Here is an 18,942-nt window from a genome sequence, read left to right on the forward strand (position 1 = left end):
TCCCGGCAGGACCCCCACATGCCACCCCTGCTGGAGGCTTTGGCTTCCAAAGAAGAATCTAGTAGGTTCAAGGCTGGGTGGGCAGGACGGCAAGGATACAGCCCTGCCTGGGACAGAGCCTTCCTGGGGGTGGAGGCGGCACGGTAGGGACCCGAGGAGAGCTGGGCTGGTGGGTGATTAAGACAGGAGCCATGTGGAGTAAGAACAAAGCCTTTACTCGCGCTTGGCAACAGCAAAGCAGGAGGCAGAGGGGAGATGACGGTCCCTGGCCCGTTTCCCTCCAGGGAAGGCAGCAGGCGGGGAGGTGGGTCTGCTGGGATGGGCGGGTCAGGGGCAGTCTCACCCCAGGGGGCCCCAAACAAAAGGCTCCTGCTGTTGATGGGCCCAGGCACAGTGGGGCAGGAGCATGACCCAGGAAGGAGTCCTGAGCCACAAGTCAGAGCAGAGAAAACACCTCTGTGGTCCCAGTCAAGAGGCCTCCGAATGAGGCACCTGGGCTGGGAGCAAAGCTCTGGCTGAGAGCATGACCTTCCCGGGCCTGAGTCCCCCTGCGGTGCCCGGCTGTGCACCCAGCCTGCAGCAGAGAGGGCAGCATCCCCCACAAAGCCTGCCAGGCTAAGCCCTTGCAATGGCTGTGGCTGGGCCAGGACCTTGATCTGGAGCCTGCTCCTTGGCACCTAGCCAGCCTGGCACCCGCCTTCAGCAACAGGTAATGGAGCCTGGATGGTAGCTCCCTCCCAGGTGCCCAGGTGCTGGGGTGGACGCCTGTTCCCGTGGGATCAACCCTGAGGCTGGGTCAGTGGGAGGGGCACTGCGGCCCCGGCCCTCAGCCCGGCTGTCTTTTTTCTCCCAAAACACCCATCACTGCAGTCCACCAGGGGCTGGGAGAGGGGGGCTGCAGGCTAGCGAGAGGGTGTGCCAGGTGCTTGCATCTCACTGGTATGGCCATGGCACCTGAGGGAGTCCACTGAGGCCATGGGGGGCTCCAGCTCCCTGCACCTGGGACAGAGTGAGGCAGCCCTGGGTCAGGGGTGGTTGGTGTCACCGAGAGATCGGGGCACCCTGCTTCTGCCTGGGACACCAGTCCGTGTCTGGGTAGAGAAGGCAGTGGACAGACTTAAACCTGGGGAAGGAAGAAGTGGGGGTCAGGGCTGTGGGTGGAGGGAGCAGTGGGGGTCAGGGCTGTGGGTGGAGGGAGCAGTGGGGGTCAGGGCTGTGGGTGGAGGGAGCAGTGGGGGTCAGGGCTGTGGGTGGAGGGAGCAGTGGGGGTCAGGGCTGTGGATGGAGGGAGCAGTGGGGGTCAGGGCTGTGGGTGGAGGGAGCAGTGGGGGTCAGGGCTGTTGGTGGGCGTGCTGATGCCAGAGCCCCTGTGGGGCTGAGGGCCTGCCCATACCACTGCCCACTCACCGTGTGGGGTCCTGCTGCACGCTGAAGCCTCCAGCCACGTTCACCACGTTATGTGGGTTCTCAGGACCCCCATAGCTCAAGGTAACCTGGGAGAGAACGGTGTGGGCAGAGAGTGTGGCCTGGTCTGGTCTCGGGCCACGCTTCCCCCGGCCAGGAGCCCTGCTACAGCCGCCTTGGCCACCCACTTCTCCCCGAGTCCTCGGGGAGGCCAGGCTTGGGAACAGCATTGAAGGGTGCCATGAGCTGAGTGGGGGACACCTCAGGCGGAGCCTGGGGGACAGGAGCGAGGGATCTGAAACCTCCAGAGCAAAGCTGATCCTCATTCCCTCCCTGCTCCACGTGATGGGACCTGCTGGAGTCCCCATCACCACACAGACCACGCCCACTGCCCAGCTGGCGTGGGGCCTCCCTGGCCAGAGAACTGTGCTTCTCCCCTCGTCCCTCCACCCCAGACACCACACCCCTTCTGTACCTGAAGACCCTGTATCCAGCAGACCAAGGGGCCTTTCCAGGGTCCACCCCTAGCCACATGCAAATCCCACCTGCCTGCTCAGCCGGGCATCAGGCCAGGGCAGTGGGGCCCCTGGGGGAGTCAGGGTGAGGCAAAGCCCACGTGGCAGAAGGACGCAGAGTGGCGCTGGTACCTGCTGGAGCAAGGTGTCTGGCGGTAGCCTCTGCAGGTTCTCCAAGTGGGAGTGGAAGAGGGGGCTGTGCAGCAGGCGGGCGCCCAGAAGCCCCTCCACGATGTAACCCACCGTGCAGTCGTCCGGCAGCCGCACCTGCTCAGCCGTGCTCATGAAGCTGCCCAGGCTGGGGGGAGGCCGGTCAGCAGCTTTCAGGTCTCAGCCTCCGCCTCCCAGCCCAGGCAGCTGAACCCCCACTCACCTGGCCCACGGGCTCATCTTGAGGGCGAGGCCTCTGCTGAGGCAGAACCCGGCCCCACCAGTAGCAAACCAGAACTTGACCGTGGTCACCTGGGGATGGGGTGCCAGTCAGAGCTTCCGGGGCAGGGCTTCTCACCCCTGACTCTTCATGGGACTCCCCAGGCATCTTTCTTAAGCTGCCCCTTAGGAGATCCCATCCAGGTAACAGAAGCTTCCTGGGGCAAGAAGGGCTGGGGACTTCTGCAGGCCATTGATCCATGGTCTCCAGACCCTCCCCACCTGGTCCAGACACCCCCTCTCTGCCCAGTACAATGAGGGCCTCCTGGCCTGCTCCTGAAACACCACGTGCAAACCACCTGGGTGGATCAGCTTGGACCCCCAGCCCTATGCCCTTCTCAAGCCAGCTTTCCATGCCCTCTGCTGTGCCTCCTGGGCTGGCATCAAGAAAGGAATCTGCTCTGGCACTCACAGTTCTGCCACCCTGGACCCTCTCGGTGGCCTCGATGGGGTGGTCCAGGCTGGGCCGCCCCAGGTAGACGTCCTGGCTGGGTGAGAAGCTGGAGAGCAAGTGCAGGAGGCTCCTGGGGTTCACATAATTGTCATCGTCCACGTGGCAAAACCACCTGTGGGCGACGGAAGTCCTGGGCATGAGGGCCTGGCACAGCTGGACAGGAGGTCCCCACCCAGCTTGGCTCTGGGCTCTCCGTGGGTCGGGTCAGTGCCGCGTACTTGCGCCCAGACTCGATGAACTTGTCGTACTCCACGGACATCTTGCAGCAGAGGGCCTGGCGGGTGCGCACGGCCGAACAGTTGGTGTTGATGACACGGCCACCACCTGCGAGTCGGAGACAGGGGAAGCACGCAGGTAGAGGCTGGCACAGGAATCAGGATAAGGCCTGTGCCCCACCTGCCCCCAAGGGCCAGGACATCATGTGGCTGTCTGACATGCCTGGACTCCTTGCCTGGGTCCAACCACAGCCCTAGCTCTCACGGGCTGACCCTGCTGGTGCCCCCGAGGCTGAAGCAGGCGGCCATCAGTTGGGATCTCTTGAAAGGAAACAGGACGGAGGCAGCTCGTCCTGACCTGGCCTGGAAGGGTGGATTCCCTGCTGGGGTTTCTTCAGGGGACGTGGCACTAGCCCCACGCCCCGGGAAGCAGCCAGTGTGAGAGCAGAGCTTGGCTGGCAGGGTGGGCCCTCCGCAGGCCGTGTGACCTGGGCAGCGTCGTGGCCTCCCCGGACCTCCGGAGCCTCGACAGAGAAGGGCACCCACAGCAGCGCAGTGGCCGCGGCTCCGGGGTCTCGGGGGCCAGGTCCCGCGGGCGCCGGGGCTGGGGGACACTCACCACCCTGGAGCTCGAGCTCAGGGTCGTCCCCGTCGGTGAAGATGAACGTCTGGAAGAGAAACAATCTATGAGGCGTCGGGGGCGCTGCCCAGGCCGGGGACCGACCCGCCCCGCGCGGAGCCTCCGGGGGCTCGGGCCGGGCCTAGACCCTGGGATCCGGGGAGGGTGGGCGTGGGGCTCGCCGTTGCGATCGGGGTCCGGCGCACCTGCCGGCGGGCCCGGGAGATCCAGGTGTGCAGCAGCAGTCGCAGGCGCGGCCCGTGGTTCTTCCGGGTGGTCTTGACGGCTATGAAGACGTCGTCGGGCCGCAGGCTGGGGGCAGCGGGCCGGGACGGGGGCGCGCGCGGGGCCGGGGCGGGGGTCCGGGCCGGGCCGGGCGCGCGGGGCAGCGGCAGCGGCAGCGGCAGTAGCAGCAGCGCGGCCAGGGCCGCGGCCAGCGCGAGGCAGGCCCGGCACAGCGCCCCACGCGCGCGGCTCATGCGGCCGCCGGGACCCCCGGCGCCGGGAGAGGAGAACTGGGCCGGAGCCGTGGGTGGGCGGCGGCCCCTTTAAGAATGCAGCGGTCCTGCCCCGCCCCGCGCCCCGCGCCCCGGAAGCGACGGCTCCGCTGCCCCGGAAGTGGACGGCACGCCGCGGCGGGGTGGGTGCAAGATGCCGCTGCCGGTTCAGGTGTTTAACTTGCAGGTAACGAGCCAAGGCCGCGCCAGGCTTCCGCGCCCCCGCGCCCCCCGCCGCTGGGGCCGGGCTGAGGTCGAGCAGGGGCGCGGGGCCTGCGCCAGGAGTCGACCGGGCGCGCTCCGTGCCGGGTCTCCGCGGGCAGCGCGCGTCGGGGGCTGCAGGGCCGAGGGCGCGTCTCCGCCGTGGCTGCGCGCTGCGGTCGGGGGCCGCCAGGCCGCGCCCGCCCCGCCTCCCCTCCCAGCAGCTCACGGGAGAGGTTCCCGGCCGCCCCGACGCTAACGCTCTTTCTCCCTTCAGCAGCCAGCCAGCTCTGTGTCAGGGTCGGGGGGTGCAGAAAGTCAGGACAGAATGAGGGATAGCTCGGCCCCCAGCTCGGCCTCCTCGTCAGTGACAGATCTGTACTGCACCCCTCACAGCAGTAGGTCAGACCTCCTCCTGCCCGGTACGGCCGGGGACTTCAGCCTGAGCGCCAGCCTGTCGGCCTGTACGCTGCTCTACGAGGTACCTTCCAGGACAGGGACCCCCGAGCGAGGGAGGGGGGAGCAGGGCCCCGGCCGCCCCTGCTGTGGCTGGGCCCCTGCTGCTCTGCCGGCCGAGGACAGGGACGCAGTGCCAAGCGCAGGAGGGGAGGGTGCCCCGGTGGGCCCCTGCGGAGGGAGCCGAGCTCTTGGTGCTTTTCCCAAAGGAGCGCGGGAGGCCCACGGGTCCGGCGGGTGCCCGGCATGGCGGCTTTTCCAGCCTGCTTTAAGCCGAGGTCCTGGCTCCTCTGTGTCTCCCAGCTGGGGGCCGTGGGGCTCCCTGAGATGACTCTTTTCTCCTTCTCCCAACCCTGTGGCGTGATTCTCAGCCCAGTATTGCTGCTCCGGACAGATTCCGGGGGCTGGACCTCCTGCCTCCTGGGGTTGAGGTGGCGTCCCGTTCTTCTCCGTGGCTTGGAGGAAACTGCATCAGGATGGTGGCTGGGAACGTGTAGGGGCCCTCGGTCCCTGTGTAGTTGGTTGTCCCCTGTCTGCTTTCTGGCTTTCAGAGACGAGCGGCTAGAATCAGGCGAGGGGTTTCTGCTTCTGAGCCTTAGAGTCTTGTGAGGAGACTCCTCCCTGATGTGGTGGCACAGGAGCCTGGCTGGGGGCGAGGGTGACTGGGAGGGCACGCCTGGGGGACAGCAGCGGCGGGAGTGTGGTCCGATTGGCCTGGAAGATCTCGGGCGGAGCTGACCTCAGAGAAGAGTGCGGGTCTCTCGCCCTCCTGGGGCAGTCCCCAGGACAAGGTGCCAGGTGCCTGGCCCATGTTGCAGGGGGCTGTGGAGCCCATGCAGATCGACGTGGACCCCCAGGAAGACCCGCAGAATGCACCCGACGTCAACTACGTGGTGGAGAACCCCAGCCTGGTACGGAGCCCAGTGGGGGAACCTTGGGTGTCTCAGTTCTACTGAGGGGTCCAGGGCAGACTCCTCACTGCAGCCTGCACAGCAGGTAGAATGATCCTTCTCAGTGATCTCTGTTCTCTTTTCCTGATCTGAAAACCGTCAGGATTTCTGATTGCTCGCTCATGTGAGGCTTGTAGCCCAGCTTCAGACACTGCTGATGAAGAAGCCAGGGCAGGTCTCCTCCCCGCTCAGCCTAGCGACCAGCAGTCAATGTCCATTCCCGAAACCCCCCCAGTGCAGAGCCCCACTCCCAGGGTTCCTACCGCAGGCCCACCCCAGGAGTCTGCAGGGCCTGGACCAGCAGTCAGTCTCGCACCCCCATGCCCGGTTCCTGTTATGGGCCCACGGTGACATTCTGGCTAGGACAGTCAGGCCTCAACTCCTGACCCTCAGGGCCTGGGGCCAGGATCCCGCCTCACACTCTGCCTGACCCTCGTGTGCACCCGCTCCCAGGATCTGGAGCAGTACGCAGCCAGTTACAGCGGCCTGATGCGCATCGAACGGCTGCAGTTCATTGCTGATCACTGCCCCACGCTGCGGGTGGAGGCCCTGAAGATGGCCCTGTCGTTCGTGCAGAGAACCTTTAATGTGGACATGTATGAGGAAATCCACCGCAAGCTCTCAGAGGCCACCAGGTGAGGCCAGGGGCTTGGTAAGAGGAAGTAGAGGCCACCAAGGGAGCAGGTGCCTGGGGCTGGGCCCCCTTCCTGTGTCCTGCAACTCCCACCCCTGCGCTGGGAAGTTGGGCAGGTAGATTTCTCGCTGTCTCTTGGCCAGGAGTAGAAGTGCCCTGTGTGTGTGCACGCAGGGATTTGATTCCAAGGGGAGCTGTTGGAGACTGTGGCTCAGGGGCTGTCTCCCTGCTGGCTTCCCCACCTGGCTGCAGGCTCCTGGGGGCAGCAGTTCTGTGTCCCTGGTGCAGACTGGTCCCTGGAGGTGGGGTTTGAGGCTAGTGGGAAGTGCCCACCTGTGTGCCAGTTGGGCCTTTGAGGGCAGCCTGAGATTGGCGGCTTCCTCCCCTCCTCCCTGGCCCCTGTGACCGTCACCATCCTGATGGCCAGGTCCTCTCTCAGGGAGCTGCAGAACGCACCCGATGCCATCCCTGAGAGTGGCGTGGAGCCCCCACCCCTGGACACGGCCTGGGTGGAGGCCACGCGGAAGAAGGCCTTGCTGAAGCTGGAGAAGCTGGACACGGACCTGAAGAACTACAAAGGCAACTCCATCAAGGAGAGCATCCGGCGCGGCCACGACGACCTGGGCGACCATTACCTGGACTGTGGGGACCTCAGCAACGCCCTCAAGTGCTACTCCCGGGCCCGGGACTACTGCACCAGCGCCAAGCATGTCATCAACATGTGCCTCAACGTCATCAAGGTCGGCCTGCCTCGGCAGGCAGGCGGGTGGGGGCAGCATGGCTGGGCCATCGGAGCGCCTAGGCTCACTTGGCCCTGCCCCTTGTCCACCAGGTCAGCGTCTACTTACAGAATTGGTCTCATGTGCTCAGCTATGTCAGCAAGGCTGAGTCTACCCCGGAGATTGCTGAGGTACGGGCCACCTCCTCAGAGACCTTGCCCCAGGATTGCTGACCACTGCTGGCCCCTCCTATCCTGCCCCACTTCATTCTCCCCCACCTCATTCTCCCCCAAATCTGAATCTGCCTTCATCCCCTCTCTGTCTGGGGGCTGGGCATCGAGCTCCAGGAAATGTGGGGCGTGGGCCTCACGCATGTGGCTTCTTCCCCCAACAGCAGCGAGGAGAGCGTGACAGCCAGACCCAGGCCATCCTCACCAAGCTCAAGTGTGCCGCAGGTGAGGGCCTGGGTCATGCCCAGCTGGCCCCACGTTCAATGTGTGTTGCTCTTCCAGCCCAGGGCAGTAGGCTGGTCCCTGCCTCAGCCAGGGAAACCTTCCCTGGCAGGGCGCAGGATGTTGTGGGGCACATGTGCGGGTGTAGGTGGCGCCTAAAGTCTGCCCTGGGGAAGCCAGTGGGTGATGTGTGGTCAGGGTCTGGCTGCTGTCACTGTGGGCCTGAGGCAGGTCTGCCAGCCCGAGCTGCTCTGAGCCCGGGTGTCCTTTGCAGCCATGCTAGCACCTAAAGCTTTGTTGCACGCCTGGCTTTGGGGAACCTGCTTGGCACTGGCGGGGCTGTTTCCACGCATGATTAGGGTATCTGTGCCCAGCACTGAGGAACAGCTCCTGGGGCAGGAGAGGCCAGCGAGCCGGCTGGTGGTCGTGTTCTCCCTGGTCTCCAGGCTTTAGCGGTTTCCCCAGGCTCTGGGTCTCACCCCCTCTCCCCGCTGCCCCCGGCTCCCTCCACTAGGTTTGGCGGAGCTGGCTGCCAGGAAGTACAAGCAGGCTGCCAAGTGCCTCCTGCTGGCTTCCTTTGATCACTGCGACTTCCCTGAGGTGAGAAGCCCTCTTGGGGACTTGGGAGGCAGAGCACGGGTTCATGGGTTGGGCTGCTTTTGTAGGAGAGTGAGGTTTCTCACAAACGGGGTCTTAGGCATTCTCTGAGTGGGTGATGGGCAGGCAGGGGTGGCCTGGCCCTTCACTTTCTGTGACACCAGGTCTCTGCTCCTCAGCTGCTGTCCCCCAGCAACGTGGCCATCTACGGTGGCCTGTGTGCCTTGGCTACCTTTGACCGGCAGGAGCTGCAGCGCAATGTCATCTCCAGTAGGTAGGTGCCCTGGTCCGGCAGTCCCTGTCCCTCTCCACGGCTGCCGCTTTGGCCTTGCATGTCCCGGACCCCTGGCCCTGCCATTTTCTCAGGTGTTTTGTCTGGGGACTGGTGTCCCACTGGCCACTTGGAGGGAGGGGCAGGCAGAGGACAGAGCTCTGAGGGGTCTGCCTCACCAGCTCCTTCAAGTTGTTCTTGGAGCTGGAGCCGCAGGTCCGAGACATCATCTTCAAATTCTACGAGTCCAAGTACGCCTCATGCCTCAAGATGCTGGATGAGATGAAGGTGGGGTCCTGCCCGGGGTGGGGGTGAGGTGGGGCTCTGCCTGGCCTCCTGTCCTGGTCCTCACCAGCCCCTTCCCTAGGACAACCTGCTCCTGGACATGTATTTGGCTCCCCACGTCAGGACGCTGTACACCCAGATTCGCAACCGTGCCCTCATCCAGGTAATGTGGGGGTCAGGCTGGCACACAGCAGGTGGGCATACAGGGGGCTGTGGAGCTGACTTCCCTCCGCTCTGCAGTATTTCAGCCCCTACGTGTCAGCCGACATGCATAGGATGGCGGCGGCCTTCAACACCACAGTGGCTGCCCTGGAGGACGAGCTGACGCAGCTAATCCTGGAGGGGCTGATCAGTGCCCGCGTAGACTCGCACAGCAAGGTGGCTGTGGGCTGCAGGGTGGTGGGGGCAGCTGGGGGTGAGCCTGGGCCCCGCTGAGCCTGTGCCCGCACAGATCCTCTACGCCCGGGATGTGGATCAGCGCAGCACCACTTTTGAGAAGTCTCTGCTGATGGGCAAGGAGTTCCAGCGCCGCGCCAAGGCCATGATGCTGCGAGCAGCTGTGCTCCGCAACCAGATCCACGTCAAGGTGGGCAGGCGTCAGTGGGCAGGTGCACAGCGTGTGGGGCCTGGTGGCTGAACTGCTGCTTGTCTCCCCTGCAGTCCCCACCCAGAGAAGGGAGCCAGGGGGAGCTGACTCCAGCCAACAGCCAGTCTCGGATGAGCACCAACATGTGAGGGGTGGACCTTGGCCTCCAGGACATCTGCATCCCCTCCCCATCTCCACGGACCTCCTGACCTCCAGGCGGCTCAGTGCTGCCTGCAGCCCAGCTAAGAGGCCTGGCCACTGGGTGCCCCCCAGCCTGCATGCCCTTGCTGGGGCTGGGGAGGCAGGCGGCTGCTAGTTGTGGTCCTTCCTGGAAGGAGAGGCCTGCAGGGCTCGACCCTGTGGGTTTCTGTCCCCAGGGAGCAGACTGTGCGGCACCCAGGTGCAGCAGCACCACTTCCCAGACCCCTCCTGTTCCCGCCTCTGTCAGGTGCAGACAAGTGGGCGGTATCCATTAAAAAGCAGACTGAGCGTTGCCCTTGGCTGTTCTTTCCTGCTGTGCAGGAATTCCTGAGGGCTGTCTCCCTGGGGCTGGGCTTGGAGGCAGGGCCTGGTGAGACAAATGGGCAGCCTGGCCTGCGGGCTCAATAGCCCCCAGCAGCGGCCACTGTGGCCCACAGGCTGTGCTTCCAAGGCTGTGCGGCATCAGGAAGCTCCCGGAGGCTCTGGCCATTTGCCTATGGAGGCGCCTAGGGGAGGCGGGGAGGGGACCTAAGCCGCCACTTTCCTCTGCACAGATGCCCATGCGCTGCCTTCATTTAGTCGTATCCAGTTGTTCAGAAGACCCCACTAGCCCCAACCGCACCTGCCCCGGCTCGTGCCTCCGTGGGTCTGGGGGGGCGGTGGTCACAGGCTGTGGGCTCTTGCATCTTTGAAATGATTTATTGTTCGCTTTTGCACACGCGTGCTGAGGACAGGGCAGGTCCAGCCTGGGGCCTGCTCCCCACTGCAGCATCTCCAGGCCCCAGAGTGGGCCGAAGGGGGGCATGGGCGTGTCTTTCCACATTAAGTAGCAGGAGATTCCCTGAGTAAAAGGCGTTTCCTTAAGTAGGACGTGTCCAAGCTCCAGCAGCAGTCCTGGGGGTGGGGGTTCTGGGCCTTCAGGCCAGGGCACTGCCCATGACTTCAGAGAAGCCACCTGGTGTTCCGGGTGCTGCCGGCTGAGGCTCCTGCAGCTCAGGCTGGGCCTCTTTCCAGGCCAGAGACTTCTCCAGTTTGGTTTTAAAAAGCAATCCGTGACCTGGCAGAGCGAGTGAGAGGAGTCGGGGGTCAGGAGGCGGAGGGGCCTGTTTGCCTGCTGTGGGGCGGGGGGCAGGCGCCCTCACCTGGGCAGTCCGCAGTCTCTTTGGAGGCTCGTTTCTTGCAGCAGCCGCGGCACAGGCTGAACACACATCTGTTGCCCTGGGCACAGGAAAGCTCGGGAGCCTGTGGCCAGCACCATTCCTGGGGCCAGGCTGGCCAGCAGGGGAGCAGCCCCGCTGGGAAAGTCTCTGCCAGATGCCCACGGCCTGGATGTAGCCCTGGGGACCGCCCCCAAGCCAGGTGCCTCTCCCTCACCCAACCACCCAGACTTATTCCCACTCCAGTCCTGGGCAGGGGCTTGGCTGGAAGCAAGGAGCCGTCCTGAGGCATCCATGCCACCTTGGGCCACACTGCAAACCCAGCTGGGCAGCCACCAGACCTGCTACCCCGAGTGCAGAGACCACCCTGCCCACCCACCAGAGCTGAAGCCTTGGTGGCATGTGGCCGGAACCCACTCACCTTTGGGTTTCCACACTGGTCACACTTTGCATATTTTGCTAGGAAAAGAACAAAAGGGTGCTGGTGAGTGAGGGCCGGGGTGGCCTGGCTGTGGGGGCTGCCCCGTCCGCCTGCATGGAGCCTGCTGACAGCGTCTGTGCCAGCTGTGGCCAGCCAGGCCAGGAGGCTCAGGGAGGGCAGAGGATACAGGCTGGCCACATCTGCTTTTCCTTCTGCGAGCAATGGGTGAGGGGATGCGGGGGGCACCATCCTGCAGGAAACGGACACGAAGCAGGTGGTCTGGGGGGCCCCAGCAGGACAAGCAGCCTCATCTGTCCCACCCCCAGGCAGGGACAAGGCGAGTTGTTTTCCCGCCCACAGGGTCCAAGGGGGGTTCCATGCCCTTCAGTTCCAGGTCTCCCAAGCAAAAGGGCCAAGAAGGGTCAAATCAAGAATTCAACCCAAAGACTGACTTCCTGCCTCTCCCAGCTGCCTCATGCGGTGGCCTAGGGGGCAGTGTGGCAGGCGGGGACTGCTGGCACCGGGCTGACGTGGCAGCTGCTTGTGGACTGGCCAGCGCCCTGGGGGTTACATGGGAAGGCTTCAGGGTCATCGCTGGTCTTCCCTCAGCTTGTAAAGCTGTCAGAGAAATCTGGGAGGCTGCCACCTGCTAAGGGCCCAGATGAGCTGGCCCAGGATATGGCACAGGGGTCTCAGGGGAGACGGCACTGGGCTGAGGCCTTGCGGCTGGTGGCCAAGAGGAGAGGGGTGAGCAGCCTCATCCCATCTCTCCCAGCCCACCCTGCTGGCACCTTTGGCCCAGCACACACTCCTGGGGGACCCCTGCCTCCCTCTCAGGCATCCTGTGTGAGGCTGGGCAGGGACAGCCACAGGGACCCGAGGCACCTGGGTGGCACCTGGCTGAGGGGCTTGTCCCACAGCCCCATCTGACTCACTGAGCCCATGTCCCACATGCCTGGGCTGTGGCCTGCACAGGTTCCGTGTGCTCAGACCCCAAGTCTGGCTGACCACTCTGCCAAGGCCCCCAGGCGTCTGCTTCCAGCTCTGGGCCTTGAGCCTTGCTGACCGCAAGTATAGGTTCCTGTCACTGGCAACAGGGAGGATGGGGGTGACGAAGAGGCTCTCTCCGGCCCATCAGCGGAAGCAGCACTTACGCTTCAGAGAGGGGTCGAAGGTCTTGTGGGGGTTCCTCAGCTGCTTCTTCTGCTTGTTCTTGGACAGGACTTCCGTGCCACACTCCTCCTCCTCCAGGGCCCGCTTGCTGCGTGCACCTGCCTTCTCCTTGCTCCCCTCCCTGGGCCTGAGGCGAGGACAGCGGGCAGAGCCCAAGGACACCGTGAGAGGCTCGGCAGCCACAGCCACATGGGCCTGAGCCCGGGTGAGGCCCCAGGGTGAGGAGGCGCCAGGCGGCCATGGTGAGTGCTGCTGCTATGAGGAGCATGGGCAGCGCGCAGCCCACTCAGGAGTGGCCACTAGGGAGTCTGGGGCCTCCGAGATGGAGTCCACAGCTCGGGCAGTCCCGAGCTCTGAGCCACCAGCTCTAGGCAGGGCTGTGGCCACAGATGGCCTCACCTCTGAGACTACTGACCCATGGGCAACTCCAGGATCAGAGGAGCTCAGAGAAGTATCTTATGGAAGAAAAGATTTAAAATCCCAGTGTCCACTGAGGGAGGACACAGCTGAGTCACCAGCACCCGCCACCTAGGACACCGAGGGGCACATGGCAGGTGTGTGCTGCTTGGAGCTGAAACCTCCCTCCTCCTTTCCCTCGGGCAGGAGCTGACTGGCCATAATGGTTGAGGACAAGCGGCGCAGGCGCAGCACTGTGGGCACAGGGTAGAGCCCACACCTTGGCGCACATCACTGCCCAGGGCTGGCTGGGCTCTCACCCCGGCCGGATGTAGGGCTGGCAGATCCAGTGGAAGGGCAAGTCGCCGGTGGGCTTCGCTCCCTCCTGCCTGGATATCTCCTCCTGCAAAAGCCCCAGGCCCTGGTCATGGCCCCTGGCCCTCACCCCCCCCAAGGCCAGGCTCCCACCAGCCCCAGCGCCTGCCTGACACCGCAGCTTCAGCTCCTGGCTCACGGCAGCGATGCCCTCCAGGGTCTTCACCTTGGCCAGCTCCTCTCGCAGCTGCTGGTACACCTGCAGCCTGAGACAGAGGCCCCGTCATGCAGGCTGGGCTCCCGGCTCCACCATCAGGCCCCAGGCTGAGCACTGGGCACACAGGGACCTGTGTCTTTTCTTGTCCAACTCCACTCCTAAGTCACCCCAGCCCCTCAAGACCTGACTTAGCAGCAACTTGTTTTGACAAAACCTGCTAAATGCCCCAGGTGGGCTCTGACAGTATCTGCCTGGGCAACCCCCCAACGTGGCTTCCGCCTTAGGGGGCGACTCACGTGTGGTGCCACAGCTTAAAGAGGTGGGCCCGGACATAGGACAGCGGGCAGGGGTGCTCTCGCACGATGTCCAGGTATTCCTCGGCCAGCTCCCACACTGCAGGGCTCCGGCCCTCAAACAGAGCGGGGTTGTGCAGGTTGCCCTCTGTGGGAGGAAGGGGAGGAAGGACGCCTCATGGGCTACTCCAGGTGGATGGCATAGGAAAGCCTCGGACACTCAGGACACCCTCCTGTGCCACCTCACAAGGGACAAGGCTAGGTCAGGCCCCTCAGAGCAGACTGGGATTGATGAACACCATCTGTGAACAGCATGGTGGGGAGGGCAGTAGGCAGTGGGAAGAACCGACCTGGGTGGTGGCATCAGGCCTTGTGCATGGGGCCCCAGCTGCTGTCCCGGGCCCTGCCCACCTGCGCTCATGACGCCCTGCACACCCGTGTCCCGGAGGCAGCGCTCCACATCCTGCAGGCACTGGATGTTCCCATTAGCAAACACAGGGATGGCCACAGCCTTCCTGTTGACAGAGAAACACCTGTCCCTCCACCTGCCCAGCACACCACCAGGCCCCGGACAGCCCCGACTCCATCCTGGCAGGGAGCTTCTGCTCCCAGGCGATGCTGCCCCCAGCCACGGTCCTAGCCCCCTCAGTGGTCACGGGCGTCAGGTGAGCCAAGCACCCTGCGGTGTGGAGCTTGGACCCTCTAGCAAAGCCCCAAGGACTGAGGGCTGTGTCACCCACCGCCCACATCCACTCACCGCACGGCCTTGATGTGCTCCCAGGATGCCGCACCTGACAGGGGCCCTTTCTGCTCCTTGGTGCGCCCGTGCACCGTCAGCAACTAGGACAGACCAGCAGTCGCTTGACCCCTCCAAGCCCCCTCCACCCCTCCACGCCCCTCTGCCCCTGCTCCACCCCTCAGAGCCCCTCCGCCCCTCCACGGCCCCTCTGCCCCTGCTCCACCTCTCTGAGCCACCCCTCCGCCCCTCAGAGTCTCCTGTGCCCGTCCGTGCCCCCTTCACCCCCACTCCACCCCTCAGAGCCCCCTCCACCCCTCCAGGCCCCTCCGCCCCTCCAGGCCCCTCCGCCCCTCCACACCCCCTCCGCCCCTCCACGCCCCCTCCGCCCCTCCACGCCCCCTCTGCCTCCGCTCCACCCCTCTGAGCCCCCTCTGTGCCCCCTCCGCCCGATTCCCCTGTGCCCGTCCGTGCCCCCTTCACCCCAACTCCACCCCTCTGAGCCCCCTCTGCCCCTCCAAGCCCTGTGCCCCATGCCCGACTCCAGGGACCCTTCCCTCACCATCTCAGCTCCTGAAGCAGGGCTGAGGAAAGACCATCTGGGGCCTGCCCCAAAGGCTCTGCACTCTGTGGGAGCCTCAGGCTGCATGTGCTGCCTAGGCCCATGCAAGAGTCAGGCCAGGAAGTGGCAGCATCCCCACTGCCCAAGGCCAAAGGTGTGGAGGGACTGGCTCCAGGCTGGTGGGGCACAGAGGAAAGTGGGGCCTGGGCCCAGCAGCCCCTGTGCAAGCTCATCCCTGGGTCACCAGGGTTGCTGTCTGCCTTCAGAAGGTTGAGTGTCTTGAGGGGCACCCCTGGAGACAGCAGCCCATCCAGGCCTGCCCCAGGCCAGGCTCGGTGTGCAGGGGACCCAGGCAGGGGAGCAGCTCTGCTGACAGCCTGTTGGCCCCTTCCTGACCCTCTAGGGAGACGGGATGCTGAGTATCCCCAAAGGAGGCCCTGCCGGCCTCTGTGACACTAGGAACATGGTAGAGATGCTGACATTACTCTATCCACAGGGACAAAACTCTGGAGCCAGGAAAGCAGTTTCTGTTGCAAAGGCCTGGGCTTGGGGTGGTGGCACTCAGAGTCAGTGGGGGCAGGCCAATCAGGAGGGCCACTGCCCCCATGAGGCCAACAGTGCACAGTGTCTGAGTGGACACAGGAAGAGCCTCAGCTGTGTCCTCTGCGCAAAGGCCCAGCCAAGGCCCACGACACCCCCGCGAGACCAGGGCTCACCTGGCAACCGGCCTTCTCCAGCATCTGGGCGTACCTCACGGTCTTGTCAATCTCCGGGAAGACACGGATTTTGCACGTGACAGGAACAGAGAGTTTCTCGTGGGCCAGCAAAACTGGGGAGAAGACAGGCAGCTTCCGAGGGGGCCATGGTGTTCCCACTTCAGCGGCCAAGCCCCAGAGCCCAGGGCCCCGCAGATAGCGGAGTCCAGGCAGCTTTGCTGCGAGGTTGGGAGGCAGCCTGGGCCACCATCTGGGTGTCTCCCTCAGGTTGCTGGGCAGGCTCCCTCCGCCATTCCCCCAGCCTTCCCAAGTTCAAACAAGCAGGGCCGAGGCCAGCTTTATCTCCCAGGACATCTGGGGCTGGGCCCAAGCAAGGACTCTGTCCTGGCACCTACTGTCTGGTTTTAAGGGGTAGGTGGCACAGGACAGGCAACTTCACAGCCACCTCCTTCCAGCAGAGAGGCTGCTTTGGGCAGGAAGCCCCAGGGTGATGCTGAGAGCTCCTGCCAACGCCTGTCCTCTCCTAAGCCCCAACCAAGTGGACAGTGCCCATGTGTCCCTCTCGAGGGTCTCTGGGGGTCCTTCACCACCCACCCAGCCAACTCACTCATTCTTTGGAGCAGGTCCCACTCATCCTGCAGGAAGGCACCATAGTGACCTGCAAAGAGCAAGCATGGCCTGGCTGTCACCTGTGTTAAGGCTGGTGGAGCCGAGGCCTTGCACCCCCTCTGCACCCTCTCCTCCATCCATGCAGGCCAGAAGCTGCCCTGCCAGGCCGGACGCAGGTCCCCAGAACCAGCAGTGTCTCTAGTTGGGGCAGTGGGACAGTCAGAGCAGTGGTTTGTCGGCATCAGATTCAGGGGCTCTATTTGCCCAGCTGCCTAAGCTCAGAAGGTGCTGGATGGAACCCCCACCGCCCCACGGTCTGGGACCAAGTAACACCTCCTCAGGGGCCCAGTGAGGTAGACAGGCTCAGTCCCACACACAGCAGTGTAAGGGGGTGGCGGGGACCCTGTATCAGCAATCATGTTTATGCAGAGAGAGCTCCCTGAGGGAAGGGAGAGCCAGTAGGGCTCAGCCCCCAGCCCCGAAGGCCTGAGGAGAGCCACCCTCCAGAGGCAGAGCACAGAGGACGGCTGGCTCCAGCCTGAGCCACTGTCACGACAGAGGCAAGGCCTGCCATCCTCCAAGCTCACCACACCTGGGGCTGCACTGAGCTGGCTCTGGCCCCTGCCCCGGGTGCCCCCATGCTCCACATGGAGCTCACCTCTCTTGGCTATCATCTGTGGGCAGCCCAAGTTCAGGTCAATGGCGTCACAGTAATCCTGAGCCAGGAGAGCCGCCTGAACAAACACTTCCGGGTCATTGGCACAGAACTGGAGAAGACGCAGGAGTCAGCCATGCACCCAGCCAGGCGCTAGTCCCTTGCTGCCCAGCCCTACGAGAGGTCCAGTGTGACCCCAGGAGGGTGTGGGCCCAGGTTCACCGCAGGAGGGTGCCCTGCCCTGCGAAGGCTTACACTATGACAAAGCCAGGAGTCATCCCCAAACCACCCGGATTTACAGATTTTCTGTACTGTGGCAGAAGCCACAATCACTGACTTCTGAAGAGCAGAGCCATCTCTACTTGTTCTGAAGAGGGAGTGTGAGTGTGAGAGGCAGCAATCCAGAGGCCCCAGCAGGGCTGCGAACCTCACAGCACCCTAGCTGCCTCAGCCAGAGAATAGGGTTGGATTTTGGGAGGTGCACCTGGCAGCCCTGGCTCCACCACAGGAATCACTGCTGTGGCCATGTGGACTCTACACGCCTGGTGCCACCTTCTCCCTCTCCTCCTGGAACTGAGCTGTCTGGAAAGGCTGAAAGTGATGTCCGGCCACAGAGGGAAGGGTTTTTCCCCAGGCATTCCAGGGCCCGGGACCCAACCGCTGCCGCCGCCACAGCCCCTGCCGCGCACCTGCACGATGAGGGGCCGGTCCTCGGGGCACACCTCGCAGTACAGGTTCTCCTTCCGGTAGTTGGCGTCGCGGACGAAGACCTGCGCGTGCAGCATGGGCGTGTAGCAGAGCTGGGCTCCGTGGCGCCGGCTCAGCAGCCTCCAGGCCAGCTCGCTCTGGTCCACCATGGGGGCCACCACGTGGCGGGCGCCACGCAGGGTGCGGCTCCAGAACTCGAAGCCCTGCAGCTTTGGCATCGTCTCCAGGCTGGGGGAAAGGCGCAGACCGGGGGCTCAGCCAGGCCCAACGAGGGGCTTAAGACTCAACTCAGAGGCAGCGGTCAGCCTCTAAGGCCGCTCCGGTACCACCGTTGGTCACACGCAGGGGCACTCAAGGCGGGGTCGGTGCAGGCTGGAGAAAGGCCACTCCAGTGCCGCCACCACCTAGCGGACCTCGGGGCAGCCGCTGGACCCCTGGGCCTTGACCCTCCTTGGGGAGCGAGACTCGATGTCGGCCTGGTAGGAGTGGCGTGAAGGGGGAAGACACCGTGACGCCAGCGTCCCCACGGGCCTGGCCCTGATCAGGCCGCCCTGCGGTGAAGTTCGGACCCCGGCAGGGTCACGCCGCGGCCGGGCCCTGCGAGGACCCCCGGCCCCTTCCCGGGAGAACTGGCTCCGCGCCAGGCCAGGGAAGGGCAGAGCTTCCCTCTCCGCAGGCGGCCCGGCTGGCTCGAAACGCCACAGGGGCGCCCCTCGCGAGACTCGGCCAGAGCCACGCGGCGGCCGGCGTTCGCGATGTGAAGTGACAGGAGCCCACACGCCTACGCGTCCTCACCGCGCGAGGGCCCCGCCGTGTCCGCCGCGCGCCTTCGGCTCCGAGGGCGCCGGGAGCCGGTGTCCCGGGCCCGCCCCGCTCCGGCCTCGCCGCCGCCCGGGGCCCCTGCCGCTCCCGGGCCGCCGCGAACGCGCGCACAGCGCCGGGGCCGCCGCCGGGCCGCAGCCGGGCCCAGGGCTCCGCGCCGCCACCGGAAGGTGCCCCGTCCTGCGCGATCCGGGCGGCCCACGGTGCGGCGGGAAACGCGTTCCCGGGGAAACCGCGCCCGGCTCCGAGGGGACCGGCGACGAGAGGGCGCGGCGCGGGGTCGGAGGTCAGAGGACGAGGTCAACACCGTGCCCGTCAGGCCGTGGCTAGAGAGGGGTCGGGACTCGCCGGGACTCACCGACAGCTCGCTGGAAACGAGGCACCGGCTGTGTGGAAATTGGGCCTCGCTGAGGCGCACATAAGGCCCGGGCTGCGGGTAGACCGTGGGCGCTGAGGCCCAGCGCTGCCCAGCCCCCGGGTTCGAATTCGGGGCTTCATCCGGTTCTCGCCTAAGCGGCCCCAGAGCCCTGCCTCGAACCCACACACCTGCCGCCTCGGAAAGCCGCTCCGTTGTGGAAAATCATCCTCCAGGGACCCTCCTTGCCCGCCCTGGGTTTCCGCAGCCGCCAACCTTTCATCGACTTTCCTCCACCCCTTGGACCCTCCTTGGGTGATTT

At 64.9% G+C, this 18,942-nt stretch overlaps 3 protein-coding genes across 21 annotated transcripts; 1 reads left to right on the top strand and 2 right to left on the bottom strand.

The window, feature by feature from the left end:
- Positions 1-194: 194 nt before the first annotated feature.
- RFNG (RFNG O-fucosylpeptide 3-beta-N-acetylglucosaminyltransferase) lies at positions 195-4,218 on the bottom strand. Of its 2 annotated transcripts, none has more exons than XM_008013330.3 (8): positions 3,843-4,218; positions 3,637-3,685; positions 3,021-3,126; positions 2,761-2,914; positions 2,293-2,381; positions 2,052-2,217; positions 1,408-1,493; positions 195-1,123 (listed from the first exon to the last, which is right to left on the bottom strand). In XM_008013330.3, exons 1-8 carry the CDS (start codon positions 4,113-4,115, stop codon positions 1,042-1,044), a joined length of 1,005 nt encoding a protein of 334 aa, XP_008011521.1. In that variant the 5' UTR covers positions 4,116-4,218; the 3' UTR covers positions 195-1,041. The 2 variants fall into 2 exon arrangements, with proteins under 2 accessions (XP_008011521.1, XP_008011520.1); XM_008013329.3 differs by having other exon boundaries at positions 3,376-3,685.
- Positions 4,193-9,777, top strand: GPS1 (G protein pathway suppressor 1). 17 transcript variants are annotated; one of them, XM_008013328.3, is made up of 14 exons: positions 4,193-4,320; positions 4,731-4,815; positions 5,609-5,701; positions 6,194-6,375; positions 6,802-7,114; positions 7,207-7,284; positions 7,488-7,548; positions 8,060-8,145; positions 8,322-8,416; positions 8,596-8,701; positions 8,781-8,861; positions 8,939-9,076; positions 9,150-9,284; positions 9,359-9,777. In XM_008013328.3, the coding sequence occupies exons 3-14, from the start codon at positions 5,624-5,626 to the stop codon at positions 9,431-9,433; spliced, it is 1,428 nt and encodes a 475-aa protein (XP_008011519.1). In that variant the 5' UTR covers positions 4,193-4,320; positions 4,731-4,815; positions 5,609-5,623; the 3' UTR covers positions 9,434-9,777. The 17 variants fall into 17 exon arrangements, with proteins under 17 accessions (XP_008011519.1, XP_072861604.1, XP_072861607.1 ...); XM_073005503.1 differs by having other exon boundaries at positions 4,226-4,320; positions 5,609-5,786; XM_073005506.1 differs by having other exon boundaries at positions 4,226-4,320; positions 5,609-5,786; positions 6,814-7,114.
- A 388-nt stretch (positions 9,778-10,165) lies between these two features.
- On the bottom strand, positions 10,166-18,430 carry DUS1L (dihydrouridine synthase 1 like). 2 transcript variants are annotated; one of them, XM_008013333.3, is made up of 14 exons: positions 18,239-18,430; positions 17,425-17,671; positions 16,739-16,847; positions 16,079-16,129; positions 15,472-15,584; positions 14,215-14,297; positions 13,869-13,972; positions 13,461-13,605; positions 13,117-13,213; positions 12,953-13,035; positions 12,218-12,363; positions 11,064-11,101; positions 10,628-10,703; positions 10,166-10,542 (listed from the first exon to the last, which is right to left on the bottom strand). In XM_008013333.3, the coding sequence occupies exons 2-14, from the start codon at positions 17,659-17,661 to the stop codon at positions 10,403-10,405; spliced, it is 1,422 nt and encodes a 473-aa protein (XP_008011524.1). In that variant the 5' UTR covers positions 17,662-17,671; positions 18,239-18,430; the 3' UTR covers positions 10,166-10,402. The 2 variants fall into 2 exon arrangements, with proteins under 2 accessions (XP_008011524.1, XP_008011525.1); XM_008013334.3 differs by having other exon boundaries at positions 10,628-10,695; positions 18,239-18,342.
- Between the last annotated feature and the right edge of the window lie 512 nt (positions 18,431-18,942).

Source organism: Chlorocebus sabaeus, chromosome 16 (genome assembly GCF_047675955.1).
Source record: "Chlorocebus sabaeus isolate Y175 chromosome 16, mChlSab1.0.hap1, whole genome shotgun sequence".
Taxonomy (NCBI): Eukaryota; Metazoa; Chordata; class Mammalia; order Primates; family Cercopithecidae; genus Chlorocebus; species Chlorocebus sabaeus.

Bases quoted from the DNA above. Each gene is read 5' to 3' on its own strand.
- RFNG (XM_008013329.3), bottom strand. From the start codon at position 4,115: ATGAGCCGCGCGCGTGGGGCGCTGTGCCGGGCCTGCCTCGCGCTGGCC. The intron at 3,127-3,375 runs GTCAGGACGAGC...TCCGACTCGCAG, and splicing joins AATCCACCCTTCCAGGCCAG to GTGGTGGCCGTGTCATCAAC. The intron at 1,124-1,407 runs GTGAGTGGGCAG...TTCCTTCCCCAG, and splicing joins GTGCAGCAGGACCCCACACG to GTTTAAGTCTGTCCACTGCC.
- GPS1 (XM_037993404.2), top strand. From the start codon at position 4,288: ATGCCGCTGCCGGTTCAGGTGTTTAACTTGCAG. The intron at 8,146-8,321 runs GTGAGAAGCCCT...TCTGCTCCTCAG, and splicing joins ATCACTGCGACTTCCCTGAG to CTGCTGTCCCCCAGCAACGT. The intron at 8,862-8,938 runs GTAATGTGGGGG...TCCGCTCTGCAG, and splicing joins GCAACCGTGCCCTCATCCAG to TATTTCAGCCCCTACGTGTC.
- DUS1L (XM_008013333.3), bottom strand. From the start codon at position 17,661: ATGCCAAAGCTGCAGGGCTTCGAGTTCTGGAGCCGCACCCTGCGTGGC. The intron at 12,364-12,952 runs GTGAGAGCCCAG...TCCTCGCCTCAG, and splicing joins CAGCCCTACATCCGGCCGGG to GCCCAGGGAGGGGAGCAAGG. The intron at 10,704-11,063 runs GTGAGTGGGTTC...TCCTGTGCCCAG, and splicing joins ACCAGTGTGGAAACCCAAAG to GGCAACAGATGTGTGTTCAG.